The 21,761-nt window shown below is 41.3% G+C and overlaps 1 protein-coding gene across 1 annotated transcript in view; it reads left to right on the top strand.

The window, feature by feature from the left end:
* LOC102792142 (CXADR-like membrane protein) overlaps window positions 1-14,156 on the top strand; it is a 28,191-nt gene extending 14,035 nt beyond the window's left edge. The window contains exons 4-7 of the mRNA XM_087846756.1: window positions 416-583; window positions 1,302-1,424; window positions 4,985-5,126; window positions 13,101-14,156. Coding sequence (XP_087702882.1) covers window positions 416-583; window positions 1,302-1,424; window positions 4,985-5,126; window positions 13,101-13,428 — 761 coding nt within the window. The 3' untranslated portion in view covers window positions 13,429-14,156. The remainder of the gene's footprint in view (window positions 1-415; window positions 584-1,301; window positions 1,425-4,984; window positions 5,127-13,100) is intronic.
* The last annotated feature ends 7,605 nt before the right edge of the window (window positions 14,157-21,761 follow it).

Here is a 21,761-nt window from a genome sequence, read left to right as displayed (position 1 = left end):
GCTGGTGGCTAAACACCACCTCCTGCTCCTACTGCATACCTGCCAGCTCAGCCACCATCCAGGCCAGCGCCTCCACTGGCTGGGCCGGTCTTGGTTTTGCCAGTGGAGGCACTGGGTTTTGGCACCACTGTGGAAATGATGTTGCACACGTTTTTATTTGCACTGTTTTTAACTGGACAACTTTTCATCTGCCCTGCTTGTAGCCCTAGGTCCCACCTCAGGTCCCAGCACATCTTTTATCGAGGAGGCATGACTAGATGATGGAGCTCAGGTTTCAGTCAGCCTCACACCTGAGGCTGACTCCGCACCCTGAACCCTCTGCTCCACCCCTCCCCGAGCCACAAACCACACCCTGCCACATGACTCAACAGCATTTTGAGAATGTCTGTGTGTCTGTCTGACTGTCTGTCCACAGTGAAGCCATCTAAGCCACAGTGCTGGATGGAGGGCAAATTCTTGGAAGGCAGTGATGTTAAGATGAGCTGCAAGTCCGCTGATGGCTCTGATCCTATCCATTACAAATGGGAAAAAGTACAGGACGAAGGCAAATATGTAGACAAGCTGCCTCCACTGACACTGATAGGTAAGTCTGTCAGATGTACCTAGGCCTTTTTAAAACAAACATTTAAACCTTGAAACGAAGCAAAAAAGAACAAAAAACACACATCATTGTGATGTGGTAGGGCATCATAATGAAAACATAAAAAGTGTGTTGTACAGCTCTCTCCATGCCCAAAATATATATACCTCGATCTGGTCAACTTTGACCTTTGTTTATCCAACCTCGGTACTCACGTCCCCCAAGGTCAAGTGTATTGTTCTGGAAGATGATCTATAAAAAATTGCAGGTAATATAAACTGTTTAATGATTTTCACATTTGGTGTTACTGACCTTCAACCAATTTTCAAAAAATCCACCATAATGCAAAATTTGAAAAATGCTAAACTGTGGACACTAGATGCTGTGCATGCTAACATAAAGACAAACAAACAGAACCGATTACATACTCGTTTTACTGCATAGTCATGTTTCAGCTCTTAAAGAAATGAAGACTTCTGACTAATCTAAGTTATTCTGTTCTCCTTTTATCTTTTCCAAGTACATTTAGCTTGCATAAAGAATCTGTCAAAAGTATTTACTTTTTAAGAACAGCAAAGATTTGTACAATGGCTATGGCTATTTCTTTATGTGAACTCATCTTTAAGTACATTTATTTCAATAGAAATCAACTCTTTTTCAAACAACACCATAAAACAGTAGTGCACTCTTAGATGCTGTCTTGTCATTCTTGGTACATCAGATTTCGAAACCCCAGAGATTGTGGCACTGAGGAATTTGACCAAGGACAATGCCGGACTCTACAAATGCACAGCCAGCAATGATGTGGGAGAAGAGAGCTGTACAGTGGAAGTCAAGATACACTGTGAGTGAAGAACTTTTTTTGAACACTGAATAAGTTAAAAATTGTTGCTTTTGATTTGCAGAATAAAATGCTTTCCCCTCTTCATGTCATTGTAGAGCTCATCTGCAAATTATTTTCATACACACTGCCCGAAGTGCTATAGTGAAACTGTAGGTGAAAGTGACATTCTTTTAAATTGCAGATCACAACATCTCTCAAAATTTGTGGTCTGTCTGTGCTTCTCAACCTTAAGTTCACTGCTTCTTAAGTGGAATCTCAGTTATTTTCCTAAAATCATTGATCATTTTTCTTTTAGCAAAAATATGGATGAAATTTGTTGAAGTGGATGGGAAGACAGTCTTTTCTCTATAGTTCAAAATAATACATTGCATTGTAAACTCACACTTGAAGGGGCTTTCTACACTCATTATTGATCAGATCCATCAATTAACACTAGACTCCATATATGATAGTGTTGTTTTGTTGATTCTGAGTGGAAAGGTGGTGCATTGGTTCACCCTATCACCTTGCATTAGTGGTTTAAATTTAGATTGGCTGGGGCTTTGGTGTGACAAAGCCTCCCTCAAACTTTAATGCAATGCAAATGGACTTATTCTTATACAGTGCTTTTCTATGTAAATGCTTTCTATCTAAATCGTACTTCTGAGAGCAACATGGGGTTAGTATCTTGCCCAAGGACATTTGGCATGCAGACTGGAGCAGACAGGGATCAAAACACAACTGAAGACAATGAGGGAATAACTATGAGCAGAAACAGGAAATGGGGGGCGGGGGGGTCAAAAATCCTCGACTTGAGGCCTCAAAAGATTTTAAGTCTTTTTAAGTAAGTATTCACAGCCTTTTTATAGGTGCAAAGGCTGTGAATACTTATGTACATGTTATATTTTCCCTTTTTCATCTTGAGATATTGTGTGTAGATATTTGAGGTAAAAAATTAATTTCATCCATTGTGAATATGAATATTGTGAGAAAACCTGGAACAACTTAAGCGCTTGTCAGTACTTTCCCGGATGCGCTGTACCAATCCTTTCTTTTCCTCATACCACTAGCAATGCAGCTCTTTTGATTTGAACATAATAAAAACCCTCAGTGGCCACATGGGAAATGTTCTGGCACAGGACATAAACTCCTCTCCCAGTACTCCCTCTGACTTTGAGTCAGCACTGTCATCTGTGGGACATATTTGTCCTGCGTATATTACACGCTTGACAGTGGCTTGTGCAGTAGCCTGGAGTTGGTCTCCAGCAGTGTTGTTCAAGTTACTTGAATAAAGTAATTAGTTACTTAGTCACTTTTTAAAGAGTCAAACTCAAAGTAATGTTATTATTTCCCAGCATTAAATGCTGCATGGTGCTGCTCTATCCCGCGCTCCATGTTTTCTATTCTTGATCTACACGTGTCTGTTGGTGCCATGGACGTTGGAAAGTAACAGTAATCTAATTACCTTTTTGCAATAGCAATCCCTTACATTAAAAAGCAATTGGATTATGTGTTACTGCCCATCTCTGGTCTCCAGTATTGTCTTCCAGTGCACTGAGTTCCTAAGGAACATTACTAGTGTACTTTAAGCCTTGTATAGTGCCAAGCATTCCTATACCTGTGAGATCTGATTTAAATGACCTCCTCAACATGTCTTGAAGTTCCCCAGAGGCCTGGTAATGAGCTAATAATTTGATTCAGGAGTGTTGATCCAGGGTGAGATCTAAAACCTGCAGGACACCGGCCCTCGAGGCCTGGATTTGGACACCCCGATCTAAAGGATAAAGATCACTCTTTCAAGGATGTCAGTGTTCACATTTTAGACAGAGAAGACAGTTTGAGAGAGAAGTGAAAGAGGCCTTCTATGTCCACTGTGAACAGCCATCTTTCAACAGAGGAGGTGGCTTATCACACCAACTGCTTGACACCTACAATGCAGTTTTGAGATCCCTTCCCAAGGTGCCTCAAGCCCTACTCACATCTTGCGTCAGTTGATCTCAATGGGTCACATGATAGGGTGAGGGAAGGTTTTTTTCTGCTGATGAACTCTGCTGTTAATGACTTACAGCTTTTTTAACATCTTGGCTCATGTGACAAGGCACATCATCAATAGTGGTTCAACGACCTTCTTAATAGACAATCCCCACTAGGGTTTAAATATCTGAGACTTTCCACGATTTGGTTTTAGAACTGAAGAAGCTTTCAGATGAGAGGTGAAGTGTCTTCAAGAAACTTTAAAAAGTCCAGTTTCGTTCTTTCCCAAGCTCATCAGACAATATAGGAGAAATCTGCTCTCTCTTTCTAGTCGCTGTCAGTACTCCTGCTGCAGCATTTTAGATCAAGTGACGGCTTTTCAGTCAGTTTTTAGAACAACCTGTTAATAATGAGCTAAAGTAATCCAGTCTAGAAGATCTAACTAGATGAACAGGATTTTTAGCATCATTTTAAGACTGGATTTTTCTAATTTTAGATATTGTGCAAATGGAAGAGAGCATATCTGTTTAATATTTTTTGAGCCTTTGTGTTTTATGCTTGAATCATTCAAGTATAAAAAAAAAAATGCACCCTACTCAAGGGATGAACCTGTCATGGCTACTGGACGGACTCACGCGCAGACAGTTCTTTCTTTGAGAACAAAAGGAGATTATGTATTTACAACAGGGATCACCTCAGTGCTATATATATGTACAGTGAGTTGGGAGGGGGGGGGGGGGGGGGGGGGGTCCAGGGCTCCAGGGAGAGAAGGGGGGGGGGGGGGGGGGAATCCACACACGCTTCCTTTTCCACACAGTCACCGCCACAGCTCCTCCGCACACACGCACTCCTCTTCAGCCGCACTCGCTCCAAAACTCCACACACGCTGCCACACCCGGGCAGGTCCCGTGGTTTGGTCCAGAAGAGGGATGTCTACACACAAAAGTTAACGTTAGTTCCACAGCAGAATACACACAGGGGATTCTTTTGATAATGCCGAGAGCACGAACTCAGGAGGTTCAACATTCCAGCGGTGAGCTGCTCTGTGCCACTGCCTTAAATAGCAGCTGGGGAAATCAGCCAGATCAGCAGCAGGTGGAGACAATCACATAGGTGCGTGGGCCAAGAGCGAGAGCCCGTAACGAGCTCCACCCAGGCAGAGAGGAGGAGGAGAGACAAAGAAAACAAAAACAAAAAAGAACAACAACAACAAAACCTGCAGTTTCCAACTTTTCAAGAACAATAAAAAAAGTGATGACTCAAGACTTTCGCACAATACTATAGTCGACAACTTGGAACTTCTGGAATAGCATTATTTAAAACAATTTTAAAATGTATTGATTTTCAAGGTTCAATTATTTTATAGTATAGCTATAATATATAAAGCTGAAGGGATGAATTAGGTTGTTTTTTTTTATCTGGCTTTAGCTTTTATAATACTGGGGTGTGTTATATAGGTTTCTGAAAATGATAAAGACGAGGAGACAAGTATTTTATTGAAACTTGCATGCAACTGAAAAATAGCAATGGTGAATTTGATGCATTGGTGGTTGTAGCAATAACATAATAGTGTGTCTTACATCAATGTTTTTTGTTATTTTTGGTAGATGTGAAGGGAATTGGTGTGGTAGCAGGTGTGGTGGTTGGTGTGTCCTTCGCCATTCTGCTTATCTTACTCATCATCTGGTTGGTATTCTGCAAAAAGGACATGGAAAAAAACGAAGAAGAGGAGACGCCCAATGAAATCAGGTAGACAATGCCTAGAATATTTCTTTGCACATGATAACTACCCATGACAAAAAAAACTTTACTTTTACAGTTTTATTCAATATATTAATATAATTGCTGCGCGTTATACAATCATTCATTTCATCGTTTCAGCCATCTCATTACCAGAATCACTGAAATATATGTATAACCTGTATACCTGTAGGACTGCCTTTCTGATCAATCAATGTTTCTGCATGAAATAAAAATTTCAAATAGATGAATCCCAAAATGATAGTTTCAATTTATGGCTGTATTGGTTGTAACAGCAGTTACTTTTTCTCACTTTTTACACAAACTGATTGTATTAGTTTGAATTGCAATAATTCAGACTGTTGTGGAATTTTTCTATTAATTATCCAGTTACAGAACAAGAAAGTTGAAAGTATTCACTACTGATCAGAAGACTTAGAACACTCTAATTCTTCCAGTTATTTATTGCAATTCAAGTCGTTCAAATCCAATGAATAGCTTGAAATGGTACAAAGGTAAGTGTTGAAATGCCAGAGGTTAAAAAAAGGTAAGGTTACCCAACACTAAAAAATAATGTACATTTCAGAAAAATGGCCTTTTTCAGGGAACACAACATGGTTTTAACAATTTAAATCTGTTCTGCATCAATGGAGGTTGATCCAGCCGTGAAAGCTGGTGCTACTAATTCCTACAGGTGTTCCAACTTCTCTGGATTACTTCCAGCTCCCTCTGTCTGCATATAAGTAGTGTTGGAGCACACTGATGTACCCTCGTGAGCATCACTTGAACAGTACTGTACTGCAGAAAGTAGTGTGTTGTACAGAAATGGTGAGAAAAACGCAATTAACAATGGAAGAGACAGACCATCATAACACTTATAAATGTAGGTCTGTCCTACAGAGAAACTGCAAAGGAAGTCAAGGTGTCAGTGAGTCCAGCTTCCTTCACCATCAAAGACACTCAGAAACACCCCAGTTTCCACAAAACGCAAGATACCACTAATAATCGACTTGTACCTTTGGCTTAATCGTTGCCCAGCATATCTGAAATGTCATTGCCAAAGAAAGCCTCGAACCTAGGCAAGAATAAGACCATCGACAAATGGTCGAGCATCGAGCTTGATGCTAATGATAGTTGCACCAGCAGGGCTTTGGCTGAGCCTAAAGTTGTCACTCCGGATGACAAGAGTGAAATGTATAAGATATGCCAGGAAATATGTAAGACAATATCTGAATCAATCCTGGAAAAACTTGATGAGCAGTTTGATGCTTTTGAGGCCAAGTTCCAGTTGGTGCTATCCGTACAGACTAACTTACAGAACCGCATGGAAGGTCAGGAACTTAGCGGTCAATGCCCCGGGAATAGCGAATGGGAACGCTTGAAGCCAAATGCGAGGACCTGGCAAAGCTTGTAAATCAGATTCAACCCAAACTATTGGACTTGGAGGCCTGTACTTGGAGAATTAATATAAAAATTGTTGGCATAAAACAGCGCTCAGAAGATAGGGAGGCCGAAGGAGTTTATTTCCAACCTCATCCCCGAATTATTGGGTAAGCAACACTTCCCACATCCACTTAAGGTCGACCACGCTCTATGGCCTAGGCTGGCAGCAGGAGAGAAACCGCATACCATCATCGCCCGAATACATCACTTTCAGACGAAAGAGCTTATTCTATGCCTCACCAGGATGCAACTGATGGAGTACAAGGGGAATAAAGTTCTGATCTTCCCAGACTACACCAGCGAAGTAATGAGCTAGCACCATTCCTTCCGGAATGTGATGCAAGCCCTGAGAGAAGATGGAATTAAATTCCAGCTATGGTACCCAACGAAGCTGTGTGCACTGGAAAGATGAGGATGTTCCGGAGGTTTTCAATGATCCAGAACAAGCAGAGGTGGCTCGCCAGCGTTATAAATATAGTGCTACAGAGAAGGAGTAACTTACGTATCAGCTGTGATTGCATATCTTCTTTTTTCTTTTTTTTCTCTCTTTTTGTCTAATAAGGTGAGCGAGCTTTTAGTTTGTGTTGTGCCTCACGCTGTGGACTATCAAACAGACTGCACTGTGTTGCTCCTAATTTCTGACTTTTTAAAAAATGTTTTGTTTTCTTTATCTGTATGCTAACTGTCAATCCACACTTTGCATACAAACTGGCGCCGATCAGCTTTTCCAGAAAGCACATAGTTCAGTAAGATCATCTGGTAATGTGTCATAGTTATATATATAATTATATTAGTTAAGTAAGTGCAATAGAATACAAATAGAATACACGCATCTGAGCCACAAAACAAAACAATACCCCAGCGCCTATCACCCGCCCACCCCGCTGCTCCTGAAAATGACATGCATCTATCCCCTAGTAAACCAAACCGAGGCTGCTGGGCAAATTGTGAACCTCACTTAAAGGAATCACAACGCCCGGATGATACGGATGATAAAGGATTCAGAAAGTTTATTCATGCAGGCCCATATGACAGAGAATGTGCATCTTTTTTGTTTTCATATTTTAATTTATATTTAATTGTGTTGTGGTTTTCAGTGTTTTGTGTTGTTTCACTTTAAATTTGTTTAAAAGGTAAAAGTAAAAATTTAAATAGATAAAAGTTGAAATGTGAATAGTTGGTTTTTGTATTATATGATTTATTTATTACATTTTATGTGGAGTGAATAAATATATGAGTATATTTACAAGCCAGGAAGTACCAACGACCAGATTTGGTGTGTGGTAGTAACAGGTAAATAAAATTTTTTTCTTAAATTATTTGAATATATCTGAGTGCTTGTGTACAAATACACAAACAATACACATATGCTTTCAATTGTGTAATTTAAGTGATCTAGGTAGCTCTGTTTTGGAAGTTCAGTTAACACTAGAAATGTGTTTTGGAGTTTGTACGTGCTTTGTCTCTAGGGGCCACCGTATATATTTATATATAAACATATATAAATGAAACCACGTTTTTTTTTTACATTAGTAATTCCTTTTGTGCATAATTTTATATTATTGTTAATAATAAATTAATTAAAACAACAAAACAACCTGAAGAGCCGGTTGGGAGCCGAAAGAGCCGGATCTCTAAAAAGAGCCGGAAATCCCATCACTAATAACAACGATTCTAATATAATAGTGGCTGGAGACCTTAACTGTTATCTTGACCCCTTCTTAGATAGATCCTCCACTTGACTAGCACACCATTGTTTTTCTTGTGACATTACCAATAAGTTTGATGTGTCACATGGCCCTCTTCCTATTGAAAAAACTAAAGTTGTATCCAAGATGGCGGACTTTTAAATGGCCACCATGGTCACCACCCATCTTGAGGAGTTTGCCCCCTCACATATACTAATGTGCCACAAACAGGACTTTAATATCACCAACCATTCCCATTTTATTACGGTGTATCCATATAAATAGCCCACCCTGTACTTTGTGGGAAGCACTGAAGACTGTTTTGAGGGGTGAGATAATTTCTTACACTTCAGCTCTTAAAAGAGAAAGAGAGAAACGTCTGTCGGAAATCAATAGCTTTCCTGTCCTGGAAAGAATGTATCAAACCTCTAAATCGTCCATGGATTATAAAGAGATACTGAAATTAAAATATGAATATAATGGCATTATGAGTGGCCTAGTCAGCAATTTACTCTGGAATTTGCGACAAAAGCATTTTGAGTTTGGGGATAAACCTGGTACGTTGCTAGCACGACAGCTTAAGGGTGTTCAAGAGCAATATGCGGCATCAAATCTAAAACAGGAACTCTGCTAACTAACCCTATTGGTATAAACTGTTGTTTCAGTGAGGTCTAGAGTGATTTATGTTCTCTTAAGCATAATGTCTTGAAATCCGATCTTAATGGTTTCTTCAACTCTCTCCCACTACCTAAACTCTGACCGGGATTATCTCGATTCTGAGTTTACTCTTCAGGAAGTTGTCCAGGCTATAAATTCATTCCCTATAAGAGTTCTATAAGACATTTTGCGACATTCTTGCACCACTTGTGCTTAGGATGCTGCGCAACTCAAAAAATGAAGGAAAATTGCCTAAAACTTTGTGCAAAACCAATATTGCTCTCTGTTTGAAAAAGTGAAGAGATGGGACTAATCCTGCTAATTTTAGGCCGATAGCACTTCAAAATTTTAGTAGTAAGAAAGTTACAAAAATCTTGGCTACTAGATTAAATAAACATTTGGCATCCATTATTCATCCTGACCAGACGGGGTTCATCCCTGGTAGACTTTCCTTTTTTGACATTAGGCGATTACTCAATATAATTTATTCCGACTATAAAAATTGTAAGGGAGCCTCTGTTTTGGCCCTGGATGCACATCAGGTCGAGTGGCCTTACATGTTTGAGTCAGATTTGGATTGGGTGAATCTTTCATTTCTTGGGTGAAGTTGATTTACAGAGAACCAATGTGCTGAACAATCAGTTCATTTGCTCCTCAGCTTGATCACCTTTCGGTAAACTATCAGGATATAACATCAACTGATCAAAGAGTGAGTTTATGCCTCTTTCCAACAATAGCTCGCCAGAATTTATGCTGCAAGATCCATTTAAAGTAGTTAAGAATCCTCTACCCTACCTTGGCCTGACCATACCTAGAGATCCCAAATTATTATTTAAATTGAATTTCACTGAGTATGTGTCAGGGCTAAAGCAAAGCATTGAATATTGGAAAACACTGCCCTTGTCAATGATTGGACGCATCAATTCAATCAAGAGGATTTCTCTCCCTAAATTTTTATATTTGTTTCAAAATCTTCCCATTTATCATACAGTAGCCTTTTTCAAAGATCTGGACGCAATCATTCAGTCCCATATTTGGAATGGCAAAAGGGCCAATTTTTAAAAACTACTACTGGGCTGCTAATATCAGAGCGTTAGTGTTCTGGCAGCAGGACTCCCTGGATTACCAGGCATCGACCCCCTATTGTGGATTAGAATGGAAGCCGTATCAGTGAACAATTCCTCTCTGTGTTCCCTATATTATTCACCAAGCTTGGAAAATTAGATTCTTATAAATGTCTGGGTTTTGTATTAAAACAAACTATTAGAATCTTGAATCAGGTTAGAAGTTTTTTAGCACTGCCAGACACTTCCATACAGACACCAATATGTTTTAATCACGATTTTATGCCTCCTTGGCAAGATAACATTTTTCACGGCTGGAGAGAAAAGGGTTTAGTGTCTATTAAGGATATGTATATTGATAACACATTCTCTCCTTTTGGCCAACTAAAAGGGAAATATAATCAGCCACATTCACATTTTTATAGGCATTTGCAGGTCAGGTGATATGTCCAATCCAAGTTTAAAGAGTTTGCAACTCTACCGTCGGAACATGGCATCTACGAAATACTCAAGAGCCAACCTGATTCCAGACATCACAAAAATTGTACAGTTATTTGGTGATTCTATCATGGTGCATACTGCTGGGATTAGGCAGGCTTGGAAAAATGAATTGGGGATTAAGGTGTCTGAATCTATGTGGAGTAAGTGTCTGTTTAAAATCCATTCTTGCTCCCTGAAGAGTAGACGCCAATTAATTCAATTTAAAATCCTCCACCAATTACACTACTTTAAGATCAGACTGCATACGATTTATCCTTCTATCTCCCCAATGTGTGACAGTTGTAGATTGGGAGACGGTACGTTGTTCCATGCCTTTTGGTCTTGTCTCTCATTAACAGACTTTTGGTTTAAAATATTTGACTAGTATTCCAAGGCATGTATGAAACCTCTACAGCCTGAACTTGAGCTTGTAATTTTTGGATGTTCTCCAGCGTCAGAGCTACTCCTGGTTACAGTGCAGCGACCATTGGAACTAGGTTTGATTGCTGCCAAGAGGTTAATCCTGAGTGAATGGAAGTCCCCCACTCCTCCTTTCTTTCAGTTGTGGGTAACAGACATGATGTCCATAATACAAATGTGGTGTTTTGTGAAGTGCATGTTTGTCTGAATTAATTGTTTTTTCTGTAACACATCTGAGCCTGTTTGTTTTTGTTTGTTTGGAGTTTGTTTTTGTTTTATATTTTTAAATTTTTTTTTTTTTTTTTTTTTTTTTCTTTCTTGCCTGTCCCGTTTGGCTCTTTTGCCATCAGAATTATTGTCTAAAGGCGAAGAAAGATGCCCAACGGATTTTCTTTACCAAATTGACCATCCCAGCTTTGCCGTAATGGTCCATTTGATTCACCTTTTATTCTTTATTTTATTTTCACTTGCTGAATACGGGACAGACTTGACTGGGGGAAAGAAAAGGGAGACAGAAAGAGGGAAAGAAAAACAGTTGAGAAGAGGGACGGGGGAGAAGGGCAAAAAACAAAAAAAAAAAAAAAAAAAAAAAAAATACATGTATCGATCACCTGGATCACCTGTTGAGAAAGAAAAAAGAAAACAAGCAGAAGAAAACGAGAGTAATACTATAAACAACATCACAATGATATATGGGAATATGACAGTAAATACTAAATATTAAACATTATTGTGCAGCACGTAAGATCGACAGCACAGTGTGCATTGAGGTAGGAGCCAAAAAGGGTGTAGTTTGTGTGTGTGATCACCCGTGTGTACACCTGTGAGCATGGACGCGCTTGTTTTCTTAAAAGGTTCCCTCATGTAATGATCTGCTAGAGGGTGTGGGGGGCCACTGCCCCGTCCTCCAGGGCATGAAGCAGGTATGGAGGAGATCAAAACTCCAGACATCCAGAGGCCCCCAGAACACAAGAGACCAAGGAAGACCAACAGAGGGGCAGCCGTGCCACTGTCCCAGAAAGAGCTGAGGAGAGTCCCAGATGAGGGGTCACCCAGCAGCCACGGAGCAGAAGCCAGGGGGGGTTGCAGCGACGTGCCCGTGAGCTCCGCCGGCAGCCAGCTGTGCCTGAGTGACCGAGCCCCAGGCCGAGAGGCTGAGGGAACCCCACCTCCGAAGTGGCCCAAGCGAGCCCCAGGCTCCAGGCCCCGATTTTAAAATTTTTAATTAAATTATCCAAAAAAAAAACAAAACACGAAGGAGGAAGTGTGATGGTCTGGGGCTTTTTGCTGGATCCAGGGTCGGTAACTTGTACAAAGTGAGAGGCACCCTGAACCAAAACAGCTACCACAGCACTCTGCAGCTCCATGCAGTAGCCTCTGGTATGGACCTAGCTGGTCAGGAGTTCATCCTACAGCAAGATGATGACCCAAAACTTGAAAACATGGAGTGTCCAGCACAGTCTCCAGACTTAAACCCCATCGAGTTGGTTTGAGATGAACTGGACAGAAGAGTGAAAGTAAAGCAACCTACAAGGTCCACATTTATGGGAACTTCTGCTACAGATATGGGAGGATATTTGATTTCTATTGTAGAAAGAATAACACGAGTGTGTTCAGCTGTTATATCTGCCAAAGGAGGCTACTCTGATGAGTCAAAATTTTAGAACAGCGGTACTGGCCCGTGAGTCTTTCGGTACTGGGCGGCGAGATTTGAGGCTTGGGTGTGAAATTTATGGTTTTAGGCATTTTTATCGGTTTTTATCATTCTTTTTTTAAATCATTTTTATCATTAACTTGGTTTCCCTGGGTCTTTTCCCGTGTGTTATGAATAAATCTTATTTTTTTGGTACCGGCACTGGTTTTATTTTGGTGAATTTATCCATGACACCTTAAAGTCCAGTCAGTGAAAATGTTGGTGGACATAAACTGGTCCGTGGCGCAAAAAAGTTTGGGGACCGCTGGTTTAGAACACATTTTGGTCTACAAATTTATTCCATGAATTTTTTCTTTTGACTCCAGTTGCTTATTTGTACTATGCTTCATTACAGAGTGCAATGTGACAGTAAACTTCATAATTTTCAATAAAAAACTGGAAAAATTGGGGTGTTTTAAAACTTTTGACTGGTACTTTTCTACTAAAAGTATACTTTCTACTTTACTAAAGCTAAACTTTCATGATCAATTTCAGTTTCGTCCTGCCAGTAAATCATGCAGCTATGTTCTCATTTCAGGGAGGATGCAGAAGCTCCCAAAGCCAAACTAGTGAAGCCCAACTCCCTCTCCTCATCTCGCTCTGGCAGTTCCCATTCGGGCACCTCCTCCACCCAGTCCATGGTGCACAACTTGGGACCTCAATGTCAGCGTGCCTTTGTTCCTGCTGTGGCTCCCCTTAACAAGAACTGCCAGGCTTTCCCACAGTCTCCACCTGAATGCCATCAGAAGATTCCCAAGATCCCTGAACATCTTTTGCACCCACTTCCATGTCTACCTCTCACTCCAAACCCAGTCACTGTTGTTATGATCAAACCAGCTCAAACCAGGGCCTTCCAAGCCGTGTAGAAGAAAAATCCTGTTCCTCAACTTACTTCATTCACACTGTGACAAAAAACTTTCAGCAACTTAACTCTTGAAGAATTTCTGCAATATAGAAACAGTTTTGTTCTGGTGTCATTTATTTGTACACAGTCACCTCTGTAGGTTTTAGAGAGAGATTGTTCTCAAACAATCTCAAAGACATCTGTTAACACCTGTAGTTTTACTTTCTGACAAAAGTTTAGGTTTTTACAGATTTGGATATGATGCACAGTCTCAGAGGTACTTATTGAAAATTTTTAATTCAGATTCATGGACCAGTTCTTACCATTGTTCACTTTTACATGAAAATGCAAAAATACCTGCAACACAGTCTGATTGCAGTTTGTAAAATACTGTTGGCCACAAACTAATTTGTGGCCATGGACGTTAAATATTGTATTTTTTAGTTGGATCAAGCTCCACTGCAGAAAGAACTATGTAGTAGTGCTTGCATAAGTCAGAGGACCTAAAAACTTCCGTCTGAGAGTTGTTTTTTTTTGCTTTGTGTGGGACCACCAGGGGACTCCACTCACATCCAGCGAGAAGGGAAGAGGGAGGGGTAATGTTTTTGGGTTGTAGGAGGTGTTTGCTGCCTTGTGAGTTCAGTTGTGTGAAGCTGAAATTAAAGTTGGAGTAAAACATGATGAGGTCTTGTGTCATCCTTACGTACCTTCACATTGGTGACCCCTGAGACGAACATGTTGAGGCCTGAAGAGGAAACCGGCCCTTTCCCAGAAGCATCTGTGGCGACCAGACTCCCACCTCTGCCTGCACCTGTGTTTGCTTTGGTAGTTAAAGTACAGGACTTTTGGCTTCACGACCCTCCTTCATGGTTCGTGCATGTCGAAGCTCAGTTTGCTCTTCATGGAATTTTATCTGACGACATGACAAACATGTGGTGGCCTCATTGGCCTCATTGGACTCCGCTGTCCAATGACCCTCCTCCAGAATCCCCCTGGCCAAAGGAAATACACCGCTCTAAAGGCGCTGCTGCTGCGGCGCCACTCCCACTCCGACACAGAGAAAAGAAACTCCTCTCTCTCAGGCTTAGGTGATGGTACCACTTTCAAGCTCATGGAGAACACGCTGTGCTTACTGGGGATGGATGACATAGAGTTCCTCTTCACACATGGTTATCTCCGACAACTGTCCGCTTCTGTGTGGGCTGGCACCCACACTGATTCTCCCAGAGGCCTCTGGCTCAGTGACAGTGGCTGGGATCACGGCACGACGTTTCGGCGCCAAAGTGAAGATTTAAGACCCAAGGAAATGAGTGGTCTGTAGCAGACGTGACCAGGAATGGCTGCTCTTCATAGAAGACTCACACTTGGGGAGACATTTTCTGGTCGACTCTGGCTCCCCTCCTGCCCTCGGCTGGTTCTGACAGGCTAGCTAAGGGCTGTGTGCAGCTACTAGCAGCGGCTAATGGCTCCCCCATCAAAACATTTGGTGAAAAGTTGGTGACCGTTTGTTTTCATTACCGTGACTTCCAGTTGAACTTTGTGATTGCTGCAAGCTCTGTGCCGATCATAGGCGCAGATTTTCTTTGTGCTCATGACTACTGGTTGATGTCGTTAACAGATGTTTGATCAATGCTGTGTCATTTTCTTCACTGCTATGCTAATCTTGTAGTTTAATGTAGGTTCATGTTGATCGCATGTTGGATGATGTGTTTTTGGGGAATACTGTTAAATATGTCAGAACAAGATCTAGAGTGGTGGGTTCTTTTACAATTTGAGAAAAACAAACTTAGTCTAATTCTGTCTAATTAGATTAAACACAGGAGTGTCGATTAATTTAAACTAACATAATGATCCTGCTCTAACCAGGTTTCCATAAGGCAGAGTAAATCAGTATGTCTATCATTTATTAATTCATGTACTAACAAGAACTTAGAAGAGAGAAAGACTTAATGTTTAATAGTCACAGTTTTTACTATTTGGGTACTATATTGTTCTCTTTTTTTGGTGGTCTGGGACCAGGCACTCTTTAAGTGGATGTGGTTTTACAGGGCTAACAGGTTATTCTATGATTAAGCATTTCTATACCAATGAGTGTTTTTGAGGTAATGGTGCCTCTATTCATAAAGAATGAGCTACTACCCTAAATACTAAAGACTACGCTAAGGCTTGTTATTATATAGCGCTTTTTTCCTCTGTCTGAGCACTCAAAGCGCTTTATACAACATGCCTCATTCATATGTTCACACAAGCACTTTGTTCTATGCTTAAGTGCTTTCTGTCTAACAGTCCAACTCCACTGGAGGTATCAGAGAGCAATTTGTGGTTAGTTTCTTGCCTAAGGATATTTGGCATGAAAACTTGAGCTGCCAGGGATCAACCTTCCAACTTTCTAATTAATAGATGACCTGCTCTAACCCCACTCTTAAAAGCCTTGGAGAAGTTTGGAGCAACAAGAAGGTCACTTGGTGTTCGCTCTCTCTGCGGTAGAGCATCACTTCCTGTTCCTGCTCAAACACAGTGGTGTTTTTGAGTAGCTTATCTGCTTAGCAGTTTAATTAACAACTTTTAAATACATTCTTTTTTCATAGCATAATCTTCACGTGCTTCCTCCGAAGCACACTTTCTGTGTACTCACTACCTAACTTATAGCCAAAGTATTCACTCACCGTGTCTTTACTGTTTTGCTCGCTTAGCTTAGGTTGTAGCCGACTCGCTAGCAGCATGGCCTCTTCACCTGTCCCTCCTGCACTTTCCTGCTCATTGTGTCAGATGTTTAGTTACTCCTCGGCCTCCTTTTGTAGTAGTGATACTTGTAACACATGTAGCATATTTGCAGCTCTGGAGGCCAGGATTACTGAATTGGAGACTCGGCTTCGCACCCGTAGCTAGCCAGGCCCCTGTAGCTGGTGCAGCCGAAACAAAACGAAAGACCAAGACAGACTTCAGTTCATTTGAAAGCCTGATGCTTAGCCTTGTCCAGCTGTGAAACTCAGAAACCAGTCTTACTTGTTATCATCTATCGTCCACCTGGGCCTTACACAGAGTTTCTCTCTGATTTCTCAGACTTTTTATCTGATTTAGTTCTGAGCTCAGATAAAATAATTATTGTGGGTGATTTTAACATCCATGTAGATGCTAAAAATGACAGCCTCAACATGGCATTTAATCTGTTATTAGACTCAATTGGTTTCTCTCAAAATGTAAAAGAACCCACCCACCACTTTAATCACACTCTAGATCTTGTTTTAACATATGGCATAGAAACTGAACATTTAACAGTGTTTCCTGAAAACCCTCTGCTGTCTGATCATTTCCTGATAACATTTACATTCACAATAATTGATTACACAGCAGTGGAGAGTAGACTTTATCACAGTAGATGTCTTTCTGAAAGCGCTGTAACTAAGTTTAAGAATATAATCCAGCCACTGTTATCATCGTCAATGCCCTGTACCAACACAGAGCAGAGCAGCTATCTGAACGCTACCCCAACAGAGGTCGATTATCTTGTTAATAATTTCACCTCCTCACTACGTACGACTCTGGATACTGTAGCTCCAGTGAAAACTAAGGTCTCTAATCAGAAGTACCTGACCCCGTGGTATAATTCTCAAACACGTACCCTAAAGCAGATGACTCGTAAGCTGGAGAGGAAATGGCGTGTCACAAATTTAGAGGATCATCATTTAGCCTGGAGAAATAGTTTGTTGCTTTATAAGAAAGCCCTCCGCAAAGCCAGAACAGCTTACTACTCATCACTGATTGAAGAAAATAAGAACAACCCCAGGTTTCTCTTCAGCACTGTAGCCAGGCTGACAAAAAGTCAGAGCTCTTTTGAGCCAACCATCCCTTTAACGTTAACTAGTGATGACTTCATGAACTTCTTCATAAATAAAATTTTTATCATTAGAGAAAAAATTAACAATAATCATCCCACAGATGTAATATTATCTACAGCTACTCTTAGTACCATTGATGTTAAGTTAGACTCTTTTTCTCCAATTGATCTTTCTGAGTTAACTTCAATAATTACTTCCTCCAAACCATCAACGTGTCTTTTAGACCCCATTCCTACAAAACTGCTCAAAGAAGTCCTGCCATTGATTAATTCTTCGATCTTATATATGATCAACCTATCTCTAATAATCGGCTATGTACCACAGGCCTTCAAGCTGGCTGTAGTTAAACCTTTACTCAAAAAGCATCTCTAGACCCAGCAGTCTTAGCTAATTATAGGCTAATCTCCAACCTTCCTTTCATATCAAACATCCTTGAAAGAGTAGTTGTCAAACAGCTAACAGATCATCTGCAGAGGAATGGTTTATTTGAAGAGTTTCAGTCAGGTTTCAGAGCTCATCACAGCACAGAAACAGCTTTAGTGAAGGTTACAAATGATCTTCTTATGGCCTCTGACAGTGGACTCATCTCTGTGCTTGTCCTGCTAGACCTCAGCGTAGCTGTCAGGGACCTGAGGGACCCAGGGTCCTTGAGCAGTGTGGACTATGATTATTGTTATTATGTGTGTTTTTGGTGGTTTTCTCTCCTTTTTTTCCTCCTTCTCCCTGTGTGCTCCCGGATGTTTTGGGTCGCTGAGGGGGACTGCGAACCGGAAGTGTTCCCGCACTGGAAGCTGCCACACCTGCTGCTCGTTAGCCTTCACCAGCTGCAGCCGATGGCCTCATTAAGAGCGTCCTATTTAAGAAGGTGGCCGAGCTCCAGTCAGCACGGGATTATTCTATATCAAACTTGTAAAGTACCTCCGTTGATGAGTGTTTATGTGAATGACATCGCTACTGTGGGTTTCCTGCTGAGCTGTGTGTGTTTTGTGTCACCAGGAGTCGGGAGCGAGAAGCGTCGTCACGAGGGGAAATTGGGTTTTGGAGTCATCACTTTTTCACTGTTTATGGACACGTGCACGGTGCATGGGATTCACAGAGGAATCGCCACGGGAGCTACAGTGCTGGATTTGTACACAGTTGTTGTTTTTGTCCACTCACCATAAATAAATCCACTGTCCTTCACTATAAGAGTCTAGGCCGTACTTTCCTCAACTCCGCGGTCTGCCATCGCTGACCGTGACAGTAGCACTCGATACTGTTGACCATAATATCCTATTAGAGCGATTAGAATATGCTGTAGGTATTACAGGTACTGTGCTGCAGTGGTTTGTATCATATCTATCTAATAGACTCCAGTTTGTGCATGTAAATGGAGAGTCCTCTTCACACACTGAGGTTAATTATGGAGTTCCACAGGGTTCAGTGCTAGGACCAATTCTGTTTACATTATACATGCTTCCCTTAGGCAGCATCATTAGAAGACATAGCATACATTTACACTGCTATGCAGATGACACCCAGCTCTGTCCATGAAGCCAGATAACACACACCAATGAGTTAAACTGCAGGAATGTCTTAAAGACATAAAGACCTGGATGGCCGCTAACTTTCTGCTTCTTAATTCAGATCAAACTGAGGTTATTGTACTCGGCGCTGAAAATCTTAGAAATATGGTATCTAACCAGATTCTTACTCTGGATGGCATTACCTTGGCCTCCAGTAACACTGTGAGGAACCTTGGAGTCATTTTTGACCAGGACATGTCCTTCAACGCACATATTAAACAAATATGTAAGACTGCTTTCTTCCATTTGTGCAACATCTCTAAAGTTAGAAATATCCTGTCTCAGAGTGACGCTGAAAAACTAGTTCATGCATTTATTACTTCCAGGCTGGACTACTGCAATTCATTATTATCAGGATGTCCAAAAAACTCCCTGAAAAGCCTTCAGTTAATCCAAAATGCTGCAGCAAGAGTACTGACAGGGACTAGAAAGAGAGAGCATATTTCTCCTGTTTTGGCTTCCCTTCATTGGCTTCCTGTTAAATCCAGAATTGAATTCAAAATCCTGCTCCTCACATACAAGGTCTTAAATAATCAGGCCCCATCTTATCTTAATGACCTTGTAGTACCATATCACCCTATTAGAGCACTTCGCTCTCACTCTGCAGGCCTACTTGTTGTTCCTAGAGTATTTAAAAGTAGAATGGGAGGGAGAGCCTTCAGTTTTCAGGCCCCTCTTCTGTGGAACCAGCTTCCAGTTTGGATTCAGGAGACAGACACTATCTCTACTTTCAAGATTAGGCTTCAAACTTTCCTTTTTGCTAAAGCATATAGTTAGGGCTGGACCAGGTGACCCTGAATCCTCCCTTAGTTATGCTGCAATAGACGTAGGCTGCCCATGATGCATTGAGTTTTTCCTTTCCAGTCACCTTTCTCACTCACTATGTGTTAATAGACCTCTCTGCATTGAATCATATCTGTTATTAATCTCTGTCTCTCTTCCACAGCATGTCTTTATCCTGTCTTCCTTCTCTCACCCCAACCAATCACAGCAGATGGCCCTGCCCCTCCCTGAGCCTGGTTCTGCTGGAGGTTTCTTCCTGTTAAAAGGGAGTTTTTCCTTCCCACTGTCGTCAAAGTGCATGCCCATAGGGGGTCATATGATTGTTGGGTTTTTCTCTGTATGTATTATTGTAGGGTCTACTGTACAATATAAAGCGCCTTGAGGCGACTGTTGTTTTGATTTGGTGCTATATAAATAAAATTGAATTGAATTTAGTCGAACCTCGGATACATGAGGAACAATGCGGTTTTCATCCTGGTCGTGGAACACTGGATCAGCTCTTTATCCTCTCGAGGATACTCGAGGGCGCATGGGAGTTTGCCCAACCAGTCTACTTATGTTTTGTGGACTTGGAGAAGGCATTCAACCATATCCCTCGGGGGTTCCTGTGGGAGGTGCTCCGGGAGTATGGGGTGTCTGGCTCATTGCTATGGGCCATTCAGTCCTTATACAACCGTTGCAAGAGCTTGGTCCGCATAGCTGGCAATAAGTCGGACTTGTTCCTGGTGGGTGATGGGCTCCGCCAGGGCTGCACTGGGCACCAATTTTGTTCATAATTTATATGGAGGAGGGGGGGGGGGGGGTGGGGGGGTGGGGGGGTGGGGGGGACTCAGAGTAGAGTTGCTGTTCCTCCACATCGAAAGGAGCCAGTTGAGGTGGTTCGGGCATCTGACAAGGATGCCTTCTGGGCGCCTCCTGTGTGAGGTTTTCCGGGCATGTCCCACCGGGAAGAGACCCCGGGGCAGACCCAGGACACGCTGGAGAGATTCTGTCTCTCGGCTGGCCTGGGAACGCCTTGGTGCTCCTCCGAACAAGCTGGAGGAGGTGGCTGGGGAGAGCGAGGTCTGGGCTTCTCAGCTTGGGCTGCTGCCCCCGCGACCTGGACTCGGATAAGCGGAAGAAAATGGATGGATGGATGAATTGAATATTTTCAGTTGTTACCCTCCACGGCTAAATAAAGCACCTTCAATCGGTTTCAGTAATGCACTGATATACAACAATGGACATAAGGGGCTTCTTTCAAAGAAAAAACTCAGGTAAATGTTATTTTGTATATTATGCTTTCTATGTTGTTCAATATATTTCTATGCAAAACAAGAGGAATTTCAATACACAGCAGTATATTCACAGTTGAAACCAGATATTTATATACACTGTTGGGGAAAAAAACAAAAACATTTTTATTTTACTGTTAAACATCAATTTAGACTAAACTTTTCTGTTTCAGATAAATAAATATTGAAATATCTTTTGAATTAGTTAAATGTCAGAATAAAAAGAGGGAGCTGTCTATTTTAATCACTTTCATCAAATTTAGGAGCACATATACACTAAGTTTATTGTTAATTAATAAGAAAACTCCAGATGATTCCATTCTGAGCTGAAGAAGCTTCTGATTGGTTCGTAGAGTCCATGTGAGTGAATTGGTGGCACACCTGTGGATGCATATAAGGCAAAACACAGAGCCTGTTTCTGTGACATGGGGACATCAAGAGATGAAAAGATTCCTTCCAACTGTCTCCAAAGTGCTTGCTCATAGGGGGTCATATGATGTTTTTTTATTTTTGTAGGGTCTACCTTATAATATAAAGCGCCTTGAGGCGACTGTTGTTGTGATTTGGCGCTATATATAACATTGAATTGAAATGAATTGAATTAAATTGAATTTTGAAACTCTGATAGGCTCTTCCTGCCTTAAAACATGTGTTGCCCCAAATAGGTAAAAAGCGAGAGACAGAAGACTTATCTCCCACATACTCACATGCCCTATAACAAATATCATCTGTGCTTTTTTAAAAAGGGTTATTTTTCATTTTTTGGGCTTGCAGAGTATAAATACAGGTTCAATTGAAGGTTTGTTACTAATGTTTGTTCAGTTTTATGCAGGCTGGGGGTGTCTCAGTGGAAAAACGGAACATTACTGATGCCGCTGTACAGACCAGTAATAC

The sequence above is a fragment of the Neolamprologus brichardi genome, chromosome 10 (genome assembly GCF_056152115.1).
Source record: "Neolamprologus brichardi isolate AB-2024 chromosome 10, ASM5615211v1, whole genome shotgun sequence".
Lineage (NCBI taxonomy): Eukaryota > Metazoa > Chordata > Actinopteri > Cichliformes > Cichlidae > Neolamprologus > Neolamprologus brichardi.
The sequence above is the reverse complement of the archived record's forward strand: the minus strand, read 5'-3'. Positions and strand labels throughout refer to the sequence as shown.